This window comes from Rhagoletis pomonella, unplaced genomic scaffold (genome assembly GCF_013731165.1).
Source record: "Rhagoletis pomonella isolate Grant_MI unplaced genomic scaffold, Rhpom_1.0 Rhpom_scaffold_00006, whole genome shotgun sequence".
NCBI classification, from domain to species: Eukaryota; Metazoa; Arthropoda; class Insecta; order Diptera; family Tephritidae; genus Rhagoletis; species Rhagoletis pomonella.
Window position 1 is genome coordinate 57,865,771 of NW_023458560.1, and position 12,841 is coordinate 57,878,611.

Consider the following 12,841-nt stretch of genomic DNA (forward strand, 5'->3'; position numbering starts at 1 on the left):
TTATGAGCTACCTTGCCACATTGATATCAATGAAACAATACATCAGAGGGTTTAATGTTGTGCGTTGGAAATGTTCGGTTATTTGTAAAATGATTTTTTGGTGGGGAGCGGAAACGGAAGGTGCGTGTCACCAAAAACACCGAGCTAAATAGGTGGATATGGAAAATAAATTATTGTTTTCCTGGAATGAAAATTTTGAACAAAATTCTGTTTTCAAAGTCGTGGCTGTCAGCGGAATCGGATAAGAACACTGCTATTTTTTAAAAAAGCACCCCGTTTTTTAAAAACATTTGAATCTCAGATACTTACGTAATTCTTATCTTATTAAAGGTCAGACCTATAGTATTTTAATTATTTGAGCATCGCTCCTCTTTGTAGCCAGACGTTGATCATTTCTGCTGGAAATCCCTATTGAAGGAGCTTACTCTTTGACTTTAAATAGCAAAGAAGGGACAGTATATATCCATCCGAAAAAATATTGCCCGACAAGTAAACAAGATTACTGTTCTTTAATTTTTTGCTAAAAATAAATTCCCCAATGAGCTCCATTTGCAATTATTGAAACGAATATATGTAACATCAAAAGCAAATCACGAAAATTTGGTTAAGAATTACAGTGCATAGCTTCTTTTTTTGTGTCTAGTTGTTTTTTTAAAATTGGTCCAAAAAAATAATATTAAAGAAAGAAACGAATGCAGGTATTGAAAGAAGAGAAAACAAAAAATATTGTTAAAAAGGCTAGGTTCCCTTTTACGTACGTCAAAGGTCAAGTAGAAGTTGGAACTTGCATGACTGCCCATTGATTGCTCAGTTATATAGCTGAAGAAATAATAAGTTTAAATACATTTTTGTCTAAGTTGATAAATGTGAACAGTTTTGTTACACAAATACTCCCACGACCACAGGCAAAAATATTGGATACAATTTGTCATTTTGTTTGCCATATATACGTTTTATCGATGCACTTGCACAACATTCGTATTCGCAAAAGCTCCGCATTGATTATTGCGAATGCGAAAGCGAATGCGAATGTTAAAATTAATGCGGAAGCTCCGCAGTTGCGAATGCGAATGCGAATACTCGCAACAACCCTGGTACAAATATCCGAACCGTAACCAAACTGTCTTACTTATGCCAAATACCTGGTTTCTTGCTTATATTTATGCATATATATTTTTGAGCAGCGCCACACCTTAACAGAAAATTCCGAGAATCCAAAATTGGTACTGTTACAAGTTGCATGGCATCATTTTCACTCGATCTCCACCCTCTTCCACGGATAGCGGTACATCGGTTAGAGGTTTAAAAATATTTTGTGTCAGCAATTTGTCATCAAACTGCATTAAATCGTATCTATCGTATACTCTATCCTCTATCCAAAAAACTTTATTTTCGAACGTTTGCACAGGTGTATCAAATTCCTTCAGTTTGAAAACGCGCAAGACTCCTTAATGTTTTCATCCAACTTCACTAACTTAAATTTTTTTTTTACTTTTTCAAGAAATAAAAATTTTTCTTCTAGTGAATCTGGTAGCATGGTTTTAATGAAATGTCATAAACTTATTAAAAGTCAAGTGGTCGGCAACAACAACGAATGTCAATAAAACTGAAATTAGTCGAGAACGCAGAACGTATACTTAAACGCAGTCTGTATACGCAGAATTTTGTCGATTACTGGAGCCCTCAGTGTTGCTTACTACACTGTTGCCACTCATCTATGCCTTTTCATAAACTTACCCTTTCAACTACAATTTTTCGTGATATAATAGATTTTAGCTAAATATAAACGACTTAGTTTTCAACAAAAACCTTATTCAATAGTAAATTTAAAATATTTTAAACATATTTTGAATAGGAACTTATAACTTTTTTACCATCTGTTAAACTAACGAAGTGGCAACCATCTAAAGAAGGAGAAATCAGCTGACACGGAAAAATCTAAATTCCGCAGATTTCTGCGCTACGGGCTACAACTACAGAAAAATTCTGCGGTGTTGAGTTTTCATTTTCATGGCGCTTTGGTAAGACAGATCGTGTCAGCTGACTCGGGTTTACGTACCGGTAGGTTTACGTTCTTGACTAATTTCAGCTTAAATGAAACTACCTTCTATTTTTGTATCATGTGGGGTGTTCACAATTCGTTCCAAATAGTGTCTGAAAATGTAGACGTCTACATTTTAAGACGTTTTCTAACCGTAAAATCTGTGGTGTTGTTGTTTCCCATACAAAATTGGAAAACGACGCCGTTTTATCAGCTACAACAAAACAACATAAAGCACATTAAAAAGGTACGTGGTTGTTTTGAAATATCACTGCACTTGTTTTTTTTTTGGTGTGAATAATTAAATTTAAAAATATATACTAAAAGAATAGTGTCCGCGAGTGATCTTGTGAAAAAAAAAAAAGTTACAGTCCACTAAAAGTTCTGTCTGTCCGCAAGCGGGCACAGTAACCTCAATTAGTAAAAGCGCGCGAAAATTCATTTTGCATTTTAAGTTTCTGCAAGATAGAATAATATTCCCAATCGAATTAAAATCACATTTTTCAATTTGGAGTTTTAAATTAATTCACGGGAATTTACACATTTTCAGTTTTTTCTGAGTTCCGGATAAGTGGCACAAGTGTATTAACATACATACATACACATATCAAATTCGCATGGTAGCAGAGGCTTAACCTCAAAAAGTGCCATTTTCGTCTTTTCGCCTTTTTCACAAAATCACTCACTAAGCATTAATTTAATATTTGGGGTGTTCACAGTTCATTCCAAATAGTGTCTCAAAATGTAGACGTCTACATTTTAAGACGTTTTCTAACCGTAATATCTGTGGTGTTGTTGTTTCCCATACAAAATTGGAAAACGACGCCGTCTACATTTTGTCACACTCAAAGGTATGTTTTTTACGCGTCTACATTTTGCAACCTCGCAGCAGGGTTGCATTATGGCAATACTAATCACATTTTTTTTATTTATTGGGCACGTTTTCTGTGTTTGCATTTAAATTGAGCGCAATTTCTGATGAAAAGAAACAAATCAAGGAAAAGAAATAACAAATATTTGTAATTAAGTTAAATAATTTCAATTTTTCGGAAACAAAATCGAAAGGCGACATAAAAAATGCACGCAAGGAAGAAATGTCTGGCAACACCAGCAAAGTTTTGAGACGATTTTGCGACGACCGCTAGAAAGGGGTGCTCACAGTTTGATGCTAAAGATGTCTCAAAATGTAGACGTCTACATTTTCAGACACAATTTGGAACGAACTGTGAACACCCCAATGCTCTCCACAATCTTTTTAGTTTATTTTAAAAGTGGCGCTTTCGATTGGGAAATGATGGTGTGATGGCGAAGATGGCATCTGGAGATCTCTCTTTAACGAGCACGAGTAGTCAAGAGGGTCAGTTAGAATTTGAGTTATGCTTTGAACTTCATTCATTTATACAAACATTTTTTCGCTTGCAGAAGAAAGTCCCGAATATGTTGGCTACGATCGCACGCTTCGACCCTCATTGAACTCGAGTGGCAACAATGGCCAAAACAGTGGCAACAGTAGTGGCGGAGGCAGCGGTGTTGTCGGTGGCGGTAGCGCCGGCGGCGGTGGTGGTGGCAATGGTAACAATGCCAATGTTTCAAATGGCAACCAATATGACGTTATGAAATCGCCTTACAGTCCAGCTTTCATGGAACTGAATCAGTTGCGTCATCAGCGCGCCGATGCGCTTTGTCGCTGCGAAGAACTGCGCGGTCAGGTCGCTTACTATCAGGAGCAATATGTCAGCTCAATGGCGCAGCTGGAAAGCACCGAGCGTAACAAGTATATAGACGTAGTGGCAGAAAATGCGCGGCTCAAGCAGCAGAATACAAAGCTAGAACGACAACTGATACGTCTGGAGAGCGAGAACGGTAATAAGTCGGCGGCAAATACGACGAATGCTTACTATTACAGCGATGTGTCGGCAGGACGCGGTGGTGGTGGTGGCAGCGGCGGCGGGGGTGCAAAATGTGATGGTAGCTGTGCGGAGAGCGAAAAGCTGCTGGAGGAACTGCATTTGTGCAAGGAAAGAAATGCTGATTTGTTGAAGGAGCGAAGTGTAATTGCTGCAGAGCGGGAAAAGTATAAAAAAAGTTTCGGCTCGACACTAGCTGAACTGGATAATGTGAAGAAGGAGCGTAATTTCTATCGCGAATCGCGGGAGCATTTCAATTTGCAACGCGACATAATGGAGAAGGAGATACAAAAGCTGAAGTCGCTGCTCACGGAGGAGTCCAAGAAAGTGTTACTGATAACTGTGGAACGCAATCGTATCGATGAGGAGCTTAAACAGTTGCTTTCAGAGAAGGATAATGTTTTGCATGAGCATCAGAAAATGTTCGATGATTTGTCCGCAGCTAAAAACGAAATTGAAAATTACAAGAAAAATGATTTGCTGTACCAGGCGGAGATCAATAAGCTGCATCAGGCCAATGCCGAGTTGCAAAAGCGTGATTTGCTCAAATCCAATTCGTGGTCAAAGGAGTTCTCCGATAGTAAAGATGATTTCAAGGAGGTGGAGAAGCTACGCAAGAGCCTTGAGAAGGCCAACTCTGAAGTTGAGCGTGCGTTGCAGGATGCCGAGCAGGCGAAGGGTGTGCGCGATTGGGCCATCTCACAGCGCGAAAAAATCGTACAGGAGCGTGACTCAGTAAAGTCGCTCTGTGACAATTTGCGCAAAGAGCGCGACAAAGCAATATCCGATCTACTCTCGGCTATACGTGACAGCGAGAAAATAAAAAAACAAAAGGATGAAGCACAAAAGAAGATCGATGTGCTGAAGGAACAAATTGAAAATCAGAATCTGGATAGCGCATCGCGTCGCAGTTTTCGCATGAGCACATACGAGGCTGAGGATCTGCTGGACATCGAACTGAACTATCGTTCCGATAGCGATATTGGCATAATATTGGACGACAGCAACAATCGACAGCTGGTGTGCGGCGTTACCAATAGTTCGCCTGCTTTTGGCAAGCTAAAAATTAACGATGTGATTTGCAAAGTTAACAATCTCGATTGTCAAACCATGACCAAGCGCATGGTGCTGGACGAAATACGCAGCAGCGCGCCACGCTGCAAGCTATTAGTGTCGCGCACGCGCCACAGCAAGCGTGACTTCTACACAGTCCATCTGAATATGCAGAATAATATGAATCACGGACTTAGTCTAGACAAGGGTGTCTTTATTTCCAAGATCGAACCAAACTCGTTGGCCGCATACGAGCCGGAACTGGACGTGGGCGACCGAGTGTTGAGCATCAACAACAAATCTATGGAGGGCGCGCACTCAGTGGATGATGTCATGAGTTTATTGAACGATGAACGCAACGACGCCATCACCATTTTTGCATTGAAGAAAGTTCAGGACATTGGATATGGCGATGGCCAACGGCGCATGACCACTTCGTCCGCGCAAACGGACTCCATCGACTCCATGCACCGCATGACGAGCGCCAAGCATCCCTCAAAGTTCTCTGAAATGTTGAGCATTTTCAAGAAAATACATATCTCTAAACCCGGTTCCGATGTGGATCACTTCACACAGGAGCATGATGCGCTGGCCGAATTGGATTCGGTGCTGAGTGAGAATTCATCAGAGAAGACGCGTCGCGGCAAGCGCAGTAAGAAGGAGAAGGAGGCGGCTGCCAAGAGTATGGGCACCTGGCCGCGCGCCAACATTCTCAACGCCACGCACGAAAACCCCACAGGCACCATAGTGCAGCAGCGCGAGAAGAAGCGTCCACCACTGGCGCTCTTCACTGCTGGTCCGATCAATGTGGACAAGGATGATGAGCGCGAGACCTCCGACGAGCAGCCGCCGCCATTGCCGCCGCAGGCTAAGCCACAGGCGCATATGCGTAACGGTATCACTGGCGCAGGCAACGCCATCAAAACTAATCCGCATCGCAATTCGAATCCAATACCCGCATCAGCGCTCTTTAGCCCCACACCTGTCGCGTCGGCCATGTCAGGCGTAAACGGCGGCAGCGGTAATAGCAATAAAGTTTATGCCAATTACATGCGCCACTCAGTTTATGTGGAGCCACAAATAGACAATGTGGGCCTGTTGGGCGAACCGACCAAGCCACTGCACCGGCCTGCGCCCATCATGGGTGCGAATATGCGCGTTAAAATGCCGCCGGTGCCGGACAAGTATGCCAACCAGCGCGTGCACAACTATCAAAATCGTTATTCGTTGAATATAACGCCCACTGAGTTCTACAAGACTAGCGGCCAGCAAGCTCAGCAACAGGTAATACATGGTGGCAATGGCGCTGAGTTTTTGCCGCGTAAGCCGCACATCTTCGACATGTTGAACAGCGGTAATGGCAGCATGGGCGGCATGCCGCACAGCGTCAGCTCAAGTAAATCACAACCGCATTCAGCACTCTTTGCGCCCTTGAATCTCCACCCGCCAAATTTCGCACGCAGCTCTTCGACAACGCAACAGAATTCATTGGATATGATCTCGATTAAGTCGCAAAACTCTATCGATTCCATATTGTCAGCGAAGAGTCCGCCCATCAGCGAGTGCGCGGTCATAAACCACTATCCGAAGCGTGGCATGCCAATGCCACAGGCTGTCACATCGGCTGCTGGCAAGAATGTCGCCAAGTATCCTAGTGATAGTGAGAGCATTGCCTCGGGCATAATGAGCGGCAGCGTTGGCGGTGTAGGTACAGGTGGCGGCGGCGGTGGCGTCAGCAGTGAATTTTTCCATACCAGCAACATGGCCGCGCCGCCACACAATCGACACTCGCAGCTCTTCCCTACATTCACGCAGATCTCCAGCCACCCACATTCGCATGCCATGCGTCAAATCCGCCACTCTAGTCCGCTTACATTGCCCTCGTCACCACCACTACATGCGCATCCGCACGCCCACGCGCACCCCCCGCATGCCTCTGCGCTGCAACAACAGTCGCAACACGGTGTAGTAGACACAGCTGCAAGTAGCGCAATTGGTATACCTACCAGTTCGGTGGATAAGTTCGATATGGATTTTGTTACGCCCGGATTGCCAATGCATTCGCAATATGTGCATGATTACCCGCTTTCTACCGGTCATTACCATCCACACACTGGGATTCCTGGCGGCGGCGGTGTCAGCGGTATCATTTATGAAGGCGGCACATTTCCACGCAAGAAGGATCATCAACGTTTGCGTATACCATCCAATCCGAGTGTGGCGAGCAAGAATAGCGCTGGCGTCAAGAATAGTTCCGGCTCCATAGATCATCATTATGTCGGCGGTGGTGGCGTCGGTGGTATGCCCAATGTTCCATCAAGTATGGCTGGCGCACCGCCGACAATGCTAATGTATCATTCAGCTATTGCTGCGGTAGCAGCCAATGGTGGTGGCAGTGGACGCGGTTCACCCATGCCACAAGTGCATGTTGAGGTGCTGAGTCATGGCGGCAGTAAGCGTAACTCGAATGCGCCGTCGGATTTTTTATGCCCTGGAGACCTTAGAAGAGTCACGATTGAAAAGAGCGATAAATCGCTTGGCATTACCATTCAATGCAACAACAATGGTGGCGGCATCTTTGTATCGACTGTAGCCGACAAGAGCATAGCCACGCGTGCAGGTCTTCAGGTGGGCGATCAACTCTTGGAAGTCTGCGGCTTAAATATGCGTTCGGCTACAAATGACATCGCGGCAAATGTGTTGCGACAGTGCGGCAACTCGATAACAATGCTGGTGCAATATAATCCGGAAAGTGAGTAAAAATAATTCTTTTCTTGATATCGATAAACGTTATAAGTGTTTGATAATTATTTTAATAAGGATATCGATGAGTATTTTTATAACAATATCGGTTGAAATACCCATAATTATATCGATAACAATGTTGATAACATTTAGGTTGACAAACACGTTAATAGTTAAAGATAAAAATATCCGCCGATGATTAGTTCTACCAATAAATACATATTCCGATTAATACCGTTAATTAATTTCGATAATTGTATCAATGTAAACATATCGAGGAAAAGTATCGATATATACATCGCGTAAACTCATGATTCAATAGCGTAAACTATGAATATGTATGTTGATATGTACATCGATGATGCAAAGATGTGCTTATCGATATCAGTAACGCATTTATCGATATCATTGAATCTTTCGATAACAATTGTGGATTATTATCAATCAAATCAAAAGTATATCCAGAGAATTATCGAAAAATATCGATAAATAGCGATAAATTTTCGATGGGTATATCGATATTTGTATGATCCATTGAGAGAATAATATCGTAAAAATATCTATCGTTAAGTATATCGAAAAAAATGTTGATGTGTATTTATGCATTATATCCAGAGAGTTAAAAATATCGATAAGTATATGGAAAAATCGAAAAATATAGATAAATCTATCGAAAAAATCATCTAAACCCGCATATCGATAAAGTGAGTAAATAACCATAATATCTAGAATTTCGCATACAACGGGCGGCCAAACTGGTTATTACGTAAATAAAGTTTAATTTCATTAAAAAAAATTAACAAAATTAATTTAATTTTTTTTTTATGCAAATACATAAGTTTTTGTTTCACGTACCGAATTTCATTCCGGCGAATACGAGAGAATTATCGAAAAAATTTCGATAACCAAAGAAAAATTACCGATGGGTATATCGATATTTATGTCATACCTTTAGAGAATAACATCGAAGAAAATATCGACAATATATCTAAAAAATATGTGCATAATTATTTATTAAAATTGATATAGTATGTCGAAAAATTTTGGTTGTGCATATCGATATTTATTTATATCGGAAAAGTCAAATGTATCGAAAAATATCAATAAGTTTATCGAAAAAATGTTGGCTACAAACGTGCGGACAAACAGGTTACCACATGATTATAGTTTAATTTGACGATTTCTTTTAATAACAAAATTTATCAACATTGGTGTAAATACATAAATTTTTGTTTAGTATTTTTCTGATACCCCACAATTTGATTCACTTCTTATTAATCAAACTCATTGCATTTACAGAATTTCATTCCGGCGAATACGATGGCACCAATAATCTCGAGACCGAATCTCCAGTTAATCACTCTGGCTCGCCAACACCTCGCAACTCACCACGTCCACCAGTACGAACCATGATGTCATCACTACCACCACTACCTATCTCAGCACCCACTAACAATCCGCTTGCACAGCAGACCAGCCTAATGCCACAATCAAGTTCTCTCATTTCCACACAATCAATTAAGGATCAAAGTTTTGCCGACAGTTTAGAGAATCAATCGGATATAAGTAGTAGTCAAGATTTGCCCTCGTCAGCCGCTACAACAACCACAGCCTCGACGACATCGACTGTTTATGAAGAGGAAGCGCGCTATGTGACCTTGCGCATAGATAAGTCGAAGAATTTGGGCATTAAATTATTTGGTGGCAACAAAGTGGGTATCTTTGTGCATGATGTGCATCCGGGTTCACCATCCGACATCGCAGGCATACGAAAAGGCGATCAGATATTGGAATATAATGGTGTTGACCTGCGTTGTGTCACTGCCGAGCAAGCGGCCAATGAGATATCCAAGTTGACGGACACTGTCACCTTGTTGGTGCAGAATAAATTGAATAGTTCGTCAAGTTTGTTGGTGGTTTGAAGGGAGTTTTTTTTGTAAAATTGTTTCCGTTTTTTACAGAATTGAAGCAAATCAAAGGCAAGTCGGGTGACTCTTTTTATATACGCGTTGGTTTCGATCGCACTGGTGAGCTGAACGATGGTGACTTGCGTTTTGTGAAGGATGAGGTGCTCTATGTGGACAATACGGTTTTTAATGGCACATTTGGCTTATGGCGCGCTTGGAAGCTGGATGCGAAAGGACATCGCAAGGAGTGCGGTATTATACCAAGTCAAATGAAGTAAGTGGATTGCTACCCATGAGATTTTAAAACAAATACGGTTTTTATTTTTTAATTTTGTCACATTAGAGTAGAAGAAGAGTTGCGCGCGGGTGAAGTGGTCGAATGTGAAACCGGCACTGCCCGCCGTGGCAGCACATCGGCGCGTCGTTCGTTTTTTCGTCGCAAGAAACATCAGCGCAGCTCATCGCGTGACTCCACCGAAATTGCCAGTTTCAGCAACACACAGCTAAGCTTCTTTCCTGATTCGGGGATATTAAACGATGATGGCGGCATACTAAGTTATCAGCGTGTCGAACGTCTAGAATGTGAGTGCAATGTGGTCGACACTTTTGCAGTGTTTCAAAAGCAAAAAAAGAAAAATAAATTTAATCTTTACTCTGAATTTTACTTTGACTACGCAGCGCCAGTGCGACGTCCGGTGCTCATAATTGGTCCACTATCAGAGCGTGTTATGGAACGTTTAACTATTGATTTTTCGAATTTATTCAAAATGTGTGAAGTCACATCTATGGATTGCTCACAGGATGCCATGGAAGAGGGACTGCAGGAGAATATTTTCGTGGACTATCGTCGGCGTGGCAATAAATTTGAGTGCACCACGGTAGAGAACATTAATAATGCATGCAAAAATGTGAGTAGGAAGAGAGCAGAAAGTGAGGAGGGGATGCTAATTTTTTTTATTGCTTGTATTCTAAACGCTTTTAGGATCGTCGTCACTGCATCTTAGATATCTCCATTTCGGCCGTTGAACGCCTGCAGCGCTTGCAAATCTATCCAATTGTCTTGCTTTTACGTTTCAAATCGGCTAAGCAAATACGTGAAATACGCGATTTTGGTATTGATAAGATATCGACAAAGGCGGCTAAAGAGATGTATGAACGCGCGCTAAAACTCGAAGCGGACTATAAGCAATACATATCAGGTAGGCGGCAATTAAATAGGTGATAAGTAAATACACTCCCCTTTACTTGAATATGCATATTATTTGTATTGAATAACCGGTCTCATACTTTTACTTATGGGTAACTGAAAATCTTATTTTTTGTTTCAGTTTGAAGAATGATGGGTTTCATCCGATTTTTTTTTATCAGACTACAAAAAAAATCTTATTATTTTTTAATTATCCTAAACCGGTAAAGTGCACTGCGGACCAAAAATCGATTTGGCATAAGGTCTAAGAATGAAGAAACTCGGTTTGAATATGTATTACTGAGTTCTGAGTTGGCCTACCAAATTTTGTTCAATGCACTATATCATATATCCGCTATACAACCAATCTGACCAACTTATGTATATCAACTTCATTGTTTTTGGTGTTAAAAAAATGCGATAAAAAACGGGGCAATGATGTTAAAAAATGCGATGATAAAACGGGACAATAAAGATTAGGCATTTATTATATTCATTATCATGTAGATATACTACACAGTTTGTTTTTATAACTTGCTATTTGCAACTTTTTGCAGTAGCAGTGTATGATACCAGACCTTGGAGGAAAATACCTGCCTATTCAATAAAATCGGGGTGTATACATAGCAGATGACAAGTGTGTATATATACCTAATATTTGTTCTGCATTTTACAGCTGTAATACCCGGCGTTAGCATTAAGCATATGTGTACACAAATCAAGGACTCTGTGGACAAGGAGCAGGATAAGCTATTGTGGGTGCCGGTTAGTGATTGACGTGCTGCAGCCATCGGTGCACAACTGTATTGAATTTAGGCTTAAGCGCGAGGCGCACAAAATTGATTTGTAATATTTGTAAGATTTATTTTTGTTTGCAATGCCATTGGGCGGTGAAAAAAACAACTGCCCTTTGGAGTTTATGGCTTCTATGTACGTATGTTTTTTTTTATTTTTATTTAGCTTTTACGTATGCGGCAGTCTTTTAGCTAAACCGTTGTATTTTGCTTGAACTACAGATTAATGTCTTGTATTAGTATTTTTTTCTTGTATTCTGTAAATTTTTTCGCAATGTTTGGTCATTACCGTACATTTTTAGTTACTTTACTCTGTTTTTAATTCTAGGTTTTAAGCTGTATTTACTTGTGTATTAACTAATCCACTAAGAAGTATTTTGCATAGTATGATTTGCTTTTAGCTGCTTTTACTATTCTTTTAACTACTATAAACTATATAATGTGTTTACTATGAACTGCTTTAACATTTCCTGTTAACTATTAACTATGTATGTATGTAATATTTTCTAGCTTTAGCTCGTTGGAAAAAATTTGATTTTACCATCCCTCTCATATTTTATTGCTACTCTTTCAATTAAGCTACCTTAAAGCGCTTGAGAACGTAAAGTATTTTAAATATTTTTTTCCCTTTACATTATTTTTCCTGTATTCAAATACTGTATTATTATTTCGAAAGTGTTTGCGCATTTCTAAGCTATTCAATTTTATTTTGTTGGTATACTGCAACTGCACTCTGTGCCTTTAAGTGGTGCCTCCCGTAAAGTGTGAAATTAAAAGAAATATATATGTATATTTCAATATGCATAACTAAAAATCACTTAGCCCTTAAGCCTAATATTCGAATACGTCAAATTCATACACAAGTGCGCGTATTTGAGTCAGCAACGAATATTTAATTAATTTTGTTACTATTTTTATTGTTTTATATATGTAATCTAGTGCAGGCCAAGCCTATGGTACAGCGCATTCATTATTATTTATACAATGCTTTATTATTTTTTTGCTTTAAATTTTATTAATTTAACAGTGGTACAGGGTAAAAAACAAAACTATTGCAATTTTATATAAATTATGTATTTTTATTTACTTATATACATACATACATGTATTACATATTCATACATACACTCTTACATATAGGTCATTTGTAAAAAGATAAAATACCCAACAAGCATTTCAGTAAACGTTTTTAAAAATAACTTAAATTA

The 12,841-nt window shown here is 40.1% G+C and overlaps 1 protein-coding gene across 1 annotated transcript; it reads left to right on the forward strand.

Annotated features, from left to right (window-relative positions):
* Positions 1-3,263: 3,263 nt before the first annotated feature.
* On the forward strand, positions 3,264-12,671 carry LOC118741014 (disks large homolog 5-like). Its single transcript, XM_036472800.1, has 8 exons — positions 3,264-3,398; positions 3,464-7,753; positions 9,046-9,642; positions 9,708-9,927; positions 9,997-10,235; positions 10,332-10,561; positions 10,636-10,852; positions 11,516-12,671. Exons 1-8 carry the CDS (start codon positions 3,344-3,346, stop codon positions 11,614-11,616), a joined length of 5,949 nt encoding a protein of 1,982 aa, XP_036328693.1. The 5' UTR covers positions 3,264-3,343; the 3' UTR covers positions 11,617-12,671.
* The last annotated feature ends 170 nt before the right edge of the window (positions 12,672-12,841 follow it).